Source organism: Rhinopithecus roxellana, chromosome 2 (assembly GCF_007565055.1).
Source record: "Rhinopithecus roxellana isolate Shanxi Qingling chromosome 2, ASM756505v1, whole genome shotgun sequence".
Taxonomy (NCBI): Eukaryota; Metazoa; Chordata; class Mammalia; order Primates; family Cercopithecidae; genus Rhinopithecus; species Rhinopithecus roxellana.
In genome coordinates, this window is record NC_044550.1 from 132,864,913 (window position 1) to 132,877,600 (window position 12,688).

The 12,688-nt window shown below is 43.2% G+C and overlaps 1 protein-coding gene across 6 annotated transcripts in view; it reads left to right on the forward strand.

Moving 5' to 3' along the window:
* The window catches only part of KIAA0232 (KIAA0232 ortholog), a 102,526-nt gene that overhangs the window by 74,472 nt on the left and 15,366 nt on the right, over window positions 1-12,688 (forward strand). For all 6 annotated transcript variants that reach the window (XM_030920391.1, XM_030920396.1, XM_030920388.1 and 3 more), the window contains one exon: window positions 2,629-5,911. In XM_030920391.1, the coding sequence (XP_030776251.1) occupies window positions 2,629-5,911 (3,283 nt within the window). The remainder of the gene's footprint in view (window positions 1-2,628; window positions 5,912-12,688) is intronic.

The window sequence follows — 12,688 nt, forward strand, 5'->3', positions numbered from 1 at the left end:
AGACACATTTCTCAAGCGCTTATGTGCTTGACGCTGAGAATTCAAAGGTGAAATAAGATGGTTCGATCCTTAGTGTGCATATTCAATCAATATTTGTGGAACAAATGAGTGAAGCAAAGAAGGTTATTATTTGCTAAGTCTGTGTATGTACTATTACCTTTAATATTCACAACAGCCCTTTGAAACAGCTGTAAGAAATTACGATTATCAGCCAGGCACAGTGGCTCACGCCAGTAATCCTAACACTTTGGGAAGCCAAGGCAGGTGGATCGCCTGAGGTCAGGAGTTCAAGACCAGCCTGGTCAACATGGTGAAACCCTGTCTCAAAAATTAGTCAGGCATGGTGGTACACGCCTGTAATCCCAGCTACTCAGGAGACTGAGGCAGGAGAATTGCTGGAACCCCGGAGACAGAGGTTGCAGTGAGCTGAGATTGTGCTATTGCGCTCCAGCCTGGGCGACAGAGCGAGACTCTGTCTTATAAAAAAAAAAAAAAAAGAAAGAAAAGAAAAAAGAAAGAAAGAAAAGAAGTGATTGTCCATGTTCACAAGCAAGAACACTGAGTTCCCACTGTTTACTGCAAAGGGAACATAGGCAAATCCTTGACCTGCCAAACCTGCTTCCTAAAGATACTTTTCTTTTTTCTTTGTAAATAATTAGTCTTAAAATAATCTGCATTATAAACAGACTTCCCTATTATACATTTTATTTTAATCTTCTGAACTTCTGACACCTAAGAAAAAAATGGCATTTCCTTGGTTTGTATAGACCTGTATTGTCCGCACAGTAGCTGCAAGCCATGTGTGACTACTGAGCACTTGAAATAGGGCTGGTTCAAACCGTGGTGTGCTGTCAGTGGAGAATTCTCATTGGATTTCAAAGACTGTATATGGCTGGGCACGGTGGCTCAAGCCTGTAATCCCAGCACTTTGGGAGGCCGAGACCGGCGGATCAGGAGGTCAGGAGATCGAGACCATCCTGGCTAACACGGTGAAACCCCATCTCTACTAAAAATGCAAAAAACTAGCCGGGCGAGGTGGTGGGCGCCTGTAGTCCCAGCTACTCGGGAGGCTGAGGCAGGAGAATGGCGTAAACCCGGGAGGCGGAGCTTGCAGTGAGCTGAGATCCGGCCACTGCACTCCAGCCCGGGCGACAGAGCAAGACTCCGTCTCAAAATAAATAAATAAATAAATAAATAAATAAATAAATAAATAAATAAATAAAGACTGTATATAAAAAAGAATGTAAAGTAGTAAACATTTTAAAATACTCATTACATGTTGAAATGATAATATCAGGAGTTTAGTTGAATGAAATATATTACTGGAGTGAATTTCACCTGTTTCTTATGTTTTTAATGTGCCTGCTAGAATACTTAAAATTACCTGTGAAGCTCAAAATACATTTCTGTTGGTCAACTCTTGATGTAGACTGACAAAGAGAATCAAGTTCAGGCCCTTTGAAAACATGGCCTTTTACCACTTCATGTGTGACCTTGAGCATTGCCTCAGTAGCCAATGTGACATTAAATTCTTCCTTTTCGCAGTGTGTTCTGCTCTGAAATCTTCAGTGGCTCCCAGTTTCCTAGCAAATCAAAAACACTTTCTCATTTTCAAGCCCCCTGAAAACAGCCTCCCTGGCTTTTTGTACCCTGCATTTCTAGTGATCGCTGCTCTAATGAGTTCTCCATTCTGTGAGCATAACGTGTGTCTTCGTGTCCTCACACAGGTTCTCAGGCCTCCCAGGTAGTACTCACTAAACTTGTGGAATAAATCTGGAATTCCAAGGCTTAGTTAGTTGTGGCCCACTTTAATTGTTTTAGACCTCACCAATATCCTCTTTCTGAATACTTGAATGTGGTCATTCCTACCATTTCGGAGGGCCTGCTTCAATGCCAGGCAGTATGCTAGCAGTTAAGAAGCTGCTTTTCCGACTCATTTTGCATATTAATTCCTTTACTCCTCAGAACTCTGAGAGGTAAATACCACTAGCTCTATTTTGTAGGTGAGGAAACTGAGCTATGGAGAGGTTAAGTAATATGCCGAAGGTCACACAGCTAGTGAAGTAGGCAGAGCCAGGATTTGACCTCAGAGAATGTGCCTTTAGAGCCCATACTCTTGGCTGATTTGCTGCCGAGCTTTTCAACTGCGTGTATTTTCAATGCTCACAGTGACTTCATGAGGTAAGTCATAGGATCACCATTTTGCAGTTGAGGAAATAGTCCAAAGCAGTAAATAATGAGCTTAAAGTCGCAAGCAATAGTGACAGCTGAGATTCAAATTCAGATATTGCTTACTGAAGAGACTGCATTCTTTTTTCTATTATTTGTCCTTTTTGACTTCTTCATTCAAATGCAAACTTTGAAGACAAAAACTGTCATCTTACATATTTTCTCAGTATTCTTAACAATGCATATCACAGTGCTGAGCAAAATGGTGCTTGATGCATGGGACTAATCTTAAGCATATTTTACTGTATTATAAATTATTGTAAAGTTAATGATTCTTGGATGATGTGAATGTTGACACTGCTAAAATGAAATATTCCATGATTTTGGTTGGTAGTGTTGTTTTACTGTAACTAAAAAATCTGTATACTCATATTTTGAACTCTTCACTCTGTTTTTTAGGTACTATGAAGCATTTCCACCGCTTTCTGAGAAACCAGTTTGCCTGCAAGAAATCATGACGGTGTGGAACAAGTCTAAAGTCTGTTCTTACTCTAGCTCTTCTTCATCATCCACAGCCCCACCAGCTAGCACAGATACTTCCTCCCCTAAGGACTGCAACAGTGAAAGTGAAGTCACCAAGGAAAGAAGCAGTGAAGTGCCCACCACTGTCCATGAGAAAGCCCAGAGCAAAAGTAAAAACGAGAAGGAAAACAAATTTAGTAATGGCACAATTGAAGAAAAGCCTGCTTTGTACAAAAAGCAAATCCGACATAAACCTGAAGGAAAGATGCGCCCTCGCTCATGGTCTTCTGGCTCCAGTGAAGCGGGCTCAAGTTCCAGTGGGAATCAGGGAGAATTAAAAGCATCCATGAAGTATGTTAAAGTAAGACACAAGGCACGAGAGATTCGAAACAAAAAAGGGCGGAATGGGCAAAGCAGGCTTTCTTTGAAGCATGGTGAAAAGGCTGAAAGAAACATTCATACTGGAAGTAGTGGCAGTAGCAGCAGTGGTTCTGTCAAACAGCTGTGCAAGCGGGGTAAGAGACCTTTAAAAGAAATAGGGAGAAAAGATCCTGGGTGCACTGAAGGAAAAGACCTGTACATGGAGAATAGAAACGACACAGAGTATAAAGAGGAGCCCTTGTGGTACACCGAGCCAATTGCTGAATATTTTGTTCCTCTGAGCAGAAAAAGTAAACTAGAGACCACATACCGAAACAGACAAGACACAAGTGATCTGACGTCAGAGGCAGTGGAAGAATTGTCTGAATCAGTGCATGGTCTTTGTATCAGCAACAATAATCTTCATAAAACATACCTCGCAGCAGGTACTTTCATTGATGGTCATTTTGTAGAAATGCCTGCAGTTATAAATGAGGATATTGACCTCACTGGGACCTCATTATGTTCTCTACCAGAGGACAATAAATACCTGGATGATATTCATCTATCAGAATTAACGCACTTCTATGAAGTGGACATTGATCAATCCATGTTGGATCCTGGTGCCTCAGAAACAATGCAAGGAGAAAGTCGGATTTTGAATATGATTCGACAAAAAAGCAAAGAGAACACAGATTTTGAGGCAGAATGTTGCATAGTGTTAGATGGTATGGAGTTGCAAGGGGAACGTGCAATATGGACAGATTCTACCAGCTCCGTGGGTGCTGAGGGCTTATTCCTGCAGGACCTTGGCAATCTGGCTCAGTTTTGGGAGTGCTGTTCATCCAGCTCCGGTGATGCGGATGGGGAGAGTTTTGGAGGAGACTCTCCGGTTAGACTCTCTCCCATCTTAGACAGCACAGTGCTCAATTCACACCTGCTTGCTGGCAATCAAGAGCTCTTTTCAGATATTAATGAAGGATCTGGTATAAACTCTTGTTTTTCAGTGTTTGAAGTGCAATGCAGTAATTCTGTTTTACCATTTTCTTTTGAAACACTCAACTTGGGAAATGAAAATACAGATTCTAGTGCTAATATGCTTGGGAAAACACAGTCTAGATTGCTAATATGGACCAAAAATAGTGCCTTTGAAGAAAATGAACACTGTTCTAATCTTTCAACAAGAACTTGTAGTCCATGGTCCCATTCGGAAGAAACACGTTCAGACAATGAAACATTAAATATTCAGTTTGAAGAATCCACACAGTTTAATGCCGAAGATATTAATTATGTAGTTCCTAGAGTCTCGTCAAATTATGTAGATGAAGAACTTCTAGATTTTTTGCAAGATGAAACTTGCCAGCAAAACAGTAGAACTTTAGGTGAGATTCCTGCATTAGTTTTCAAAAAAACATCTAAACTAGAATCCGTCTGTGGTATTCAGCTAGAACAAAAAACAGAAAACAAAAATTTTGAAACTACACAAGTATGTAATGAAAGTCCACATGGAGATGGCTACAGCTCAGGGGTTATTAAAGACATTTGGACAAAGATGGCAGACACAAATTCTATGGCTACAGTAGAAATAGAAAGAACTGATGCTGAGTTGTTCTCAGCAGATGTAAATAACTACTGCTGCTGTCTAGATGCTGAAGCTGAACTGGAGGCCCTTCAGGAGCCTGACAAGGCTGTGCGGAGGTCAGAGTACCATCTGTGGGAGGGACAGAAAGAGAGCCTGGAGAAAAGAGCATTTGCTTCTAGTGAGCTATCCAACGTGGATGGTGGTGATTATACAACACCCTCTAAACCCTGGGATGTAGCCCAAGATAAAGAGAACACATTCATTCTTGGAGGAGTTTATGGAGAACTCAAAACCTTTAATAGTGATGGGGAATGGGCAGTCGTACCACCTAGTCACACAAAAGGAAGTCTGTTACAGTGTGCAGCTTCTGATGTAGTGACGATAGCTGGTACAGATGTCTTTATGACCCCGGGAAACAGTTTTGCTCCTGGGCACAGGCAGTTATGGAAACCCTTCGTGTCATTTGAACAGAATGATCAGCCGAAGAGTGGGGAAAATGGGTTAAATAAGGGATTTTCTTTTATCTTCCATGAAGACTTACTAGGAGCTTGTGGCAACTTTCAAGTCGAAGATCCTGGACTTGAATACTCATTTTCTTCCTTTGACTTAAGCAATCCATTTTCACAAGTTCTTCATGTAGAATGCTCATTTGAACCTGAAGGGATTGCATCTTTCAGCCCCAGTTTTAAACCGAAATCAATCCTCTGTTCTGATTCAGACAGTGAAGTGTTGCACCCCAGGATATGTGGTGTTGACAGAACACAATACAGGGCTATTCGGATCTCTCCTAGGACTCACTTTCGCCCAATTTCTGCATCCGAACTGTCCCCAGGAGGAGGAAGCGAGTCAGAATTTGAATCTGAGAAAGATGAAGCAAATATTCCCATTCCTTCTCAAGTTGATATATTTGAAGATCCGCAGGCAGATCTCAAACCTCTGGAAGAAGATGCAGAGAAAGAAGGCCATTACTATGGAAAATCAGAGCTTGAGTCTGGAAAATTCCTTCCCAGGTTAAAAAAATCTGGGATGGAAAAGAGTGCTCAGACATCACTGGATTCCCAGGAGGAATCAACTGGGATTCTGTCAGTAGCAAAGCAAAATCAGTGTTTGGAATGTAGCATGAATGAATCCCTGGAAATAGATTTAGAAAGCTCAGAAGCAAATTGTAAAATAATGGCACAATGTGAGGAAGAAATTAATAATTTTTGTGGTTGCAAAGCAGGTTGTCAGTTTCCTGCTTATGAAGATAATCCAGTTTCTTCGGGACAGCTGGAAGAGGTATGTGTCTGCGTATTGGTATTTGACAAAAGGATTTGATCAGAGTTTAACCAAAGAACAGACATGTCAGGCAATGAAAGATAGGGTTAAATTATTGGGAAGTTAGCATAAATGTCTTAAATCTATAAATTTTTCTAATTTTACATGTAAGGACTTAAAATGGATTTGATATTTATAAATTTGAACTAGACAGTAGAGTTTTTCTGGAGAGAAAAAGCTTTTAAAAATCACAGGATGTAAGATTCCTATGTGTTGTCTTAAGATACATGTTATTGGCCGGGTGCAGTGGCTCACGCCTGTAATTCCAGCACTTTGGGAGGCCAAAGCGGGTGGATCATTTGAGGTCAGGAGTTCAAGACCACTTTGGCCGACATGGTGAGACCCCATCTCTACTAAAAATACAAAAATTACCCAGGCGTGGTGGTGGACACCTGTAATGCCAGCTACTTGGGAGGCTGAGGCAGGAGAATTGCTTGAACCCGAGAGGCAAAGGTTGCAGTGAGCTGAGATTGCATTCTGCACTCCAGCCTGGGTGATAGGGTGAGACGGTGAGACTCTGTCTCAAAAACAAAAACAAAAAACAAACAAAAAAAAAAACCCATGTATTATGCTTAAAGCAAGAACCTAACATATAAGTGTTCCAACATTCAAAGTTGATGAATCAGGAAGTGGCTGCTATTAACGTGTAGCAAGCCTGTCTAACTGACTCTTAGAAGTTGATCATTTTATCAAAACTTGTGTTTTCCATATAAAACAAATTATATTTCTATGGAGTTCTCAAAAATACATTGTGATACATGTAGAAATTCACCCACACCCCAAATGCAACAAAATTGCTTCCAAAGAACCTATAAAGAGGTATCTTGCTTTATACAAAGTCCATTTTCCAGGAGCTGTGCGGGTTATATATTAAGGCTATGGAATGAGGATAATATTAAGTTTTGTTAATGAGAGTCATTGTACCCCTCCACTGTATGCCCAAGAAATGGCTTGAAGTTAAACTGATTGTACAAGAAATAACACTTAAGACAATAACCTGTTTCACAAAAAAAAAGCGTAGCAGTCTGCCCACTTTTCCACTGTTTCCGATATGTGAGTGCCTGGCCTTTCTCCAGAAGCAGCTTATTTAATTTTGTTTTTGTTTTGTTTTGGGGACAGTGTCACTCTGTCGCCCAGGCTTGAGTGCAGTAGTGCGATCTCAGCTCACTGCAACCTCCACCTCCCAGGTTCAAGTGATTCTCCTGCCTCAGCCTCCTAAGTAGCTGGCATTAAAGGCATGCACCACCACGCCTGGCAAATTATCTGTATTTTTAGTAGAGACAGGGTTTCACCAGGTTGACCAGGCTGGTCTCGAACTCCTGACTTCAAGTGATCCACCTGCCTTGGCCTCCCAAAGTGTTGGGATTACAGGCGTGAGCCGCCACATCCGGCCCAGCTTATTGAAAAAAAGAGATGGAGGTGTTTAGAAGTCCTGCTACCTGTGGCCAGAGAGCAGATGAGTGTTGCCCTTCCTCCCAACTGCCCTGCACACCCTCCCACCATTGTACATCCAAATCCTACCCATACCGTGAGACTTCCTTCATATGCCACCTCCTTCACTGACACTTTTCCTAATTCCCTCTCTCCCCTGCTCCAGCCCCACTCTGCATCAGAATTAATTTCGCCCCTCTCTTAATTTTCATGCACTTTATGCCTCTTTTTGATTGCATTTTCCATTTCTCATGAGTTATTTATATCCTGGACTATAAGCTCCTTGTGGCTGTGGACCATGCCTTACTCATTTGTCGCATCAGAGTGCCCAGGTGTGGGGCTGCTTGCCTGTGATTCTAGGAAGCCCCCAGGTGACTTGAGAGTCATTGCTCTAATCAGCTACCTGGAGACCCGTAGAGGATGAATTTAATCCTATTGAAACACTGCTAAGAAAAAACCCAGTAATGCTGTTAGCCTTTATCTGTTTGTTTATTGCCCCATTTTTCATCCTTAAATATTCCTTCATGTACTTTGTATTTCACCTGGTTCCAGATTGGGAAGAAAGAAAAAGAGGAAAGAAGCAAGATTCTACATACCACTACCATATTCCTTCGCTTTCTAGTATGTTGATGTATTTATGTGTTATCAGAATTCTGGGTTTCCTTGAAAGGTCTTAGCTGCCAAAAACATTCCCAGAGGACATTCTGGGATGGTCTGATAGTTTAGATGTTGCCAGCACTGCTCTCTCAGCAGCGTTGTTACAGTTCAGAAGCCGGGTTCAAGCTTACTTCATAGATTCATCTGTGATATGGAAGAGGCTGAGAGAGTGACCTGAAGGGACAGTTTGGGGCCAGCCTGGTACTAGAACCTGTATCTTTCTGTTCTGTCACATTGTTTGGTCAGTTTTAAAGGTGCTTTTAAGAGGATGTGCTTCCGACCCTTTTCCTGAGTCAGTCCAGTCTTTTCAGAAAGCAATCTGGGAGGCGTGTTTGAAGATCAGTAGAACCCCATCTATTTCAGACCTAGATGATGAAACTGTAGGATTTCCAATAGAACTGGTGTCTAACAGCATGAAAATATGATTATTTTCCGAAGTTTCGTGTAGTTCAATTCAGCAAACATTTAGTGAATAGCTGTTTACATGCCTGTTGCTAGCGTAGGTGTTCTGGGTGAATGAGACTTTGTCCTTGCCCATACGGAATTCAGCGTAGTGAAGATGACCAAGTTGTACCATGTTACTTCTTTTAATTGAAGTAAGTAATTTATTCATGTGGTTCAAATTCAGAAGTTACAAGTGTATATGTACATACACAGTGAGAGGCTCCCTCCCCAGCAGCAACCACTAGTGTGAGGTCTGATGTATTCGCCAAGGATATTTTTTGCACGTATAGACAAATAAATGTTCACATGTATTTCTTCCTATTTTTTCTTTTTACTGAAATAGTACTTTATTGTAATCACCCTTCCTTTTTTTATTTTGTGCATACTATGCCATTGTATGGATATACCATAATCTGCCTAGTCAGTTCTTTATCTTTTAGGGCATTTGACCAATGCAGTTTTAGGTGCTGTAGGTAGAATGGCGGAGGGGAGCACAGAATGCTGTGGGAACCTGCAGGAGAACCCTCCTAGCCTGTGAAGGTTGAGGAAGGCTTCTTGAGCATACCTGAGTGTCCAGAGTAGAAGGAAGGAGGCAGGGCGTCCAGGCAGAAGGAACAGCAGAAGCAAGGGTAAAGAGATTTGAGTCTGCTGATGTGTGCAGGGCAGCTGTGAACAGTTATCTCATGGTCTCTGGAGTATAAACCGTACAGTTAAGAGTAGCACAGATCAAGCACAGTGTGCCTTGGTATCTGTACATACATTGGTGGTGAAAATATTCTTGTTTCCTTGGTTGCCAACTTAGTACCAAGCACCTTGAGGCACAGAAAATAAGCAAAAGACTTAGTTGCTGTCTTCAGGGAATTTCAGTCTACTCAGGAGAGGAGCTCACTGTGCTGTGGAGGTCAGCAGGTCTGGAGGGACGGAAAGGCTCTGATGAGTAAAGAAGGAGTGGGGGTCAGGGGTCTTCCTGGTGATGTGCCACCCAGCCCATCTATGTTGAGGCTTCTGTCACCACTGTCCTACTGGATGCCCATGTAGACCTCATGCAGTAGGTGATTTTCCCCACTTCTGAAGACACATAGGCTCTGACAGGTGAGACAGCTGCCCCAGATCCCAGTGTGAGGGACAGACAGAGCATCTTCCGCCGCTCGGCACCTCTGTGAACTGAGGAAGGCTCACACCAGCGGTTCTGCATTTCATTTGTCTCTGTTGCACTCAGCATCTCTTCATTGATGTTTCATTTCTTCCTTCCCGGAGAACAAGGTACATGGAAGTCTTGCTTCTCCTGGTGTGACCCAAATGAGAGCTGATTGTGGCAAAGGGGCAAGATTCCCAGAGTCAAACTAAAACCAGGCACCTTTCTCATTACCCAAACTAGGAGTATTTGGGGAGAATGTAAAGCTTGGAGCCTTTGTTTCCTTCACCCAGCTTCCACCTTCTAAAGAATTTCTGAATTTTACTTCTGTTGCTAAAACATTTCTGGTTAGGCTTTTTGGATTAAGTTTACGTCTTCTTTTCACTGTTTCATTCATTCATCAACTATTTCCTATGTACCTGCTCAGCCAGGCACTGTTGTTGGCGCTGGGAATAAGTAACAAAGCTCTCGGTGCTGGCGGCCACATCCCAGCTTGGGGAGCTGACAATAAACATGTTAAGTTACATAGTGTATTACAGTATAAATGCTGCTGGAAAGGAGGAGAGCTGGGCGAGGGGCATTGGGGTTGGGGGTGATTGCAGGAGTTGGCTGTGTTATGGGCAGTATGAGAACAGGCTTCCTCGCCAACGTGCAATTTAAGGAAATACTTAGAGGTAAGAGAGTGAGCCGAGAGGATGCCTGGCAGGAGAGGGAGGGCAGCACTGAGGCCGCTGCTGTGCCTGCCTGTCCATGACAGCGACGACGTTCTGATCTGCTTTCAGCTTCCTCCATTGTCTCTTCATTCTTTTCATTCCCAGCTACACCAGAAGTTGAATTAATACATTAGATGGTGTATTAGATGAACATAGCATGATCCAGCCTAGAAGTTACAAATGACTGAGAGGAGAGATGTCATGACAAGATACATATTCCTTGAATGTGTTTACTGAAGTATAAAACGGGACAAATAAGTCCCTGCCATAGGAATTGACATTCAAATGGAGGATGCAGAAAAAAGACCCCCAAATTTATGGTAGAAACTGGTGTGCTCTTCACAGTGGTTTCAGCAAGAGAGAGAGAAGAAATGATGTATGAGATAGTCAGAGACTGTTGGCCTGGGGAGACTTTTCTTTACGTCAGCAGACACTGAGTATCTACTTTGTGCGGGGGGCCCTGTACTTGGAGATGCAAAGATGAAGAAGACATGGTCCCGCCCCTCAGGAAGCTTACAGTCGGGTTCTGCTGGGATCTAAACTCCTCTTGGTTCATGCTGCCCCTGCTCCCCAGGTGCCTGGCCCCTCCAGCCTGCTTTCCCTGACCTGTCCCATCCCCCACCGTGAACTCACTTCCTTTCTTGATGTTAATCCTCAAGAAAGGATGAAAAGATAAGCAGTATATTTAAACTGATCATTCCTGCAAAGAGCCTTTTCTTTCTCAAATAAGAGACTGTTAACCTCTAAATCCATTTATCTTCAATAGCACCTGAGGGAGCTGATGGAGAGAGTTCTGACTGGGGCACCTTCCTTGCTCCCCCTTAGCAGCACTACGGAATCTCACAGGACAGGCTCGACCTTTCTAGAGGTCTTAGAGTGTAGGGAATCGCGTGCCAGGTGCTGTCAGCCACCTTGGAAGAACTGCAGGCCTTGCGTGGTGCCGCCTTGTTTGCAGGAAGCCCAGCCCTGTCCATTCCCCTGGCCCTAGCATCTGTTGTCCCAATTTTTATTGTTAGGATAAGCTGTAGGAGAAAATAGCAAAGGTTAACTTGACTTCTCTGGGTAGATAGTACAATTCTCCTTCAGTTTCTGACTTAAGGAGTGTTTCCGAAAAGTTAAGTGAAAACAAAAGGTGGAAGTGTTCCCCTTTTAGTTACATGACAGACACTCATTACTGAATTGAACAGTTTTAGACCCATAAATAAGTTAAAAGTGTAACAAAATCCTATTAGGAAATTGATGATCCATTTGTTTCTAAAACACTTTAGATTTTAAACTTGAACACGTAATGAAGTGTCTTTTAAAGCAGTGAAGATGGGTGTGGTGTTCACAGACCTCTCCACTGAGCAGACGTCTGCTGGGAACGCAGCATTAGGGGATGTAGGTGGTATAAAGATACAGTGGCCAAGCCTCACCCTGGGCGAGCGAGCTGGTGGCAGGCTCACCCTCTCAGGCGCAGCGAGGAAGGCACACAGAAGGGGGTTGCCCTGACTGCCAGCATGCCAGGTGTACATGGTGACTGAGGCTGCCACAAGGCTTCTATTGACCACACTACAAGGACTCTCCTTGGTCACCAATGATAGCTGTTGTCTGTCTGCCATTGGCCACACTATCCAGTTCTCACTGGCCAGGCAGGTGGGGCCCAGCCAGGACTTGAGAATCCCACTGGGAAAGGACGGATCCTGGGTTCAGGCTGGGTCCCTCTCCTGGGCCTGGGCAACTTCCAGATGTGAAGGATGTGAGTCTCTCCTGCTCTCAGGAGTCATTCTCATCTCATTGGTTGGCTGTCTCCTATTTAAATTTGAATCACGGAATTTGAATTTGTAATTTGGTTTTAACCTTAGTTTCCTTCTGGTTCACACCTAAGCAAGATAATTTTAAGACATTTAGGTCAATAACTCTGCCTCTAAGAATTTCCATTGGGCCAGGGTTGGTGACTCACGCCTGTAATCCCAGCACTTTGGGAGGCCAAGGCAGGCAGATCACCTGAGGTCACAAGTTCGAGACCAGCCTGGCCAACATGGCAAAACCTTGTCTCTACTAAAAATACAAAAATTAGCCAGGGTGGTGGTACATGCCTGTAGTCCCAGCTACTCGGGAGGCTAAGGCACGAGAATCATTTGAACACAGGAGGCAAAATTTGCAGTGAGCTGAGATCGCACCACTGCACTCCAGCCTGGGTGACAGAGTGAGACTCTGTCTCAAAAAAGAAAAAAAAAAAAGAATTTTCTTTTATTCCATTTCTTCTTTTACTTACTTCTGCCTGAGTATATGAGGGAGAAGAGGGTTCCCCCTGTTCTCTTCAGAGCACCTCCTGCCAGTAAAGGCTCAGGGCTTCCCCGTTATCTCTGTGCACTT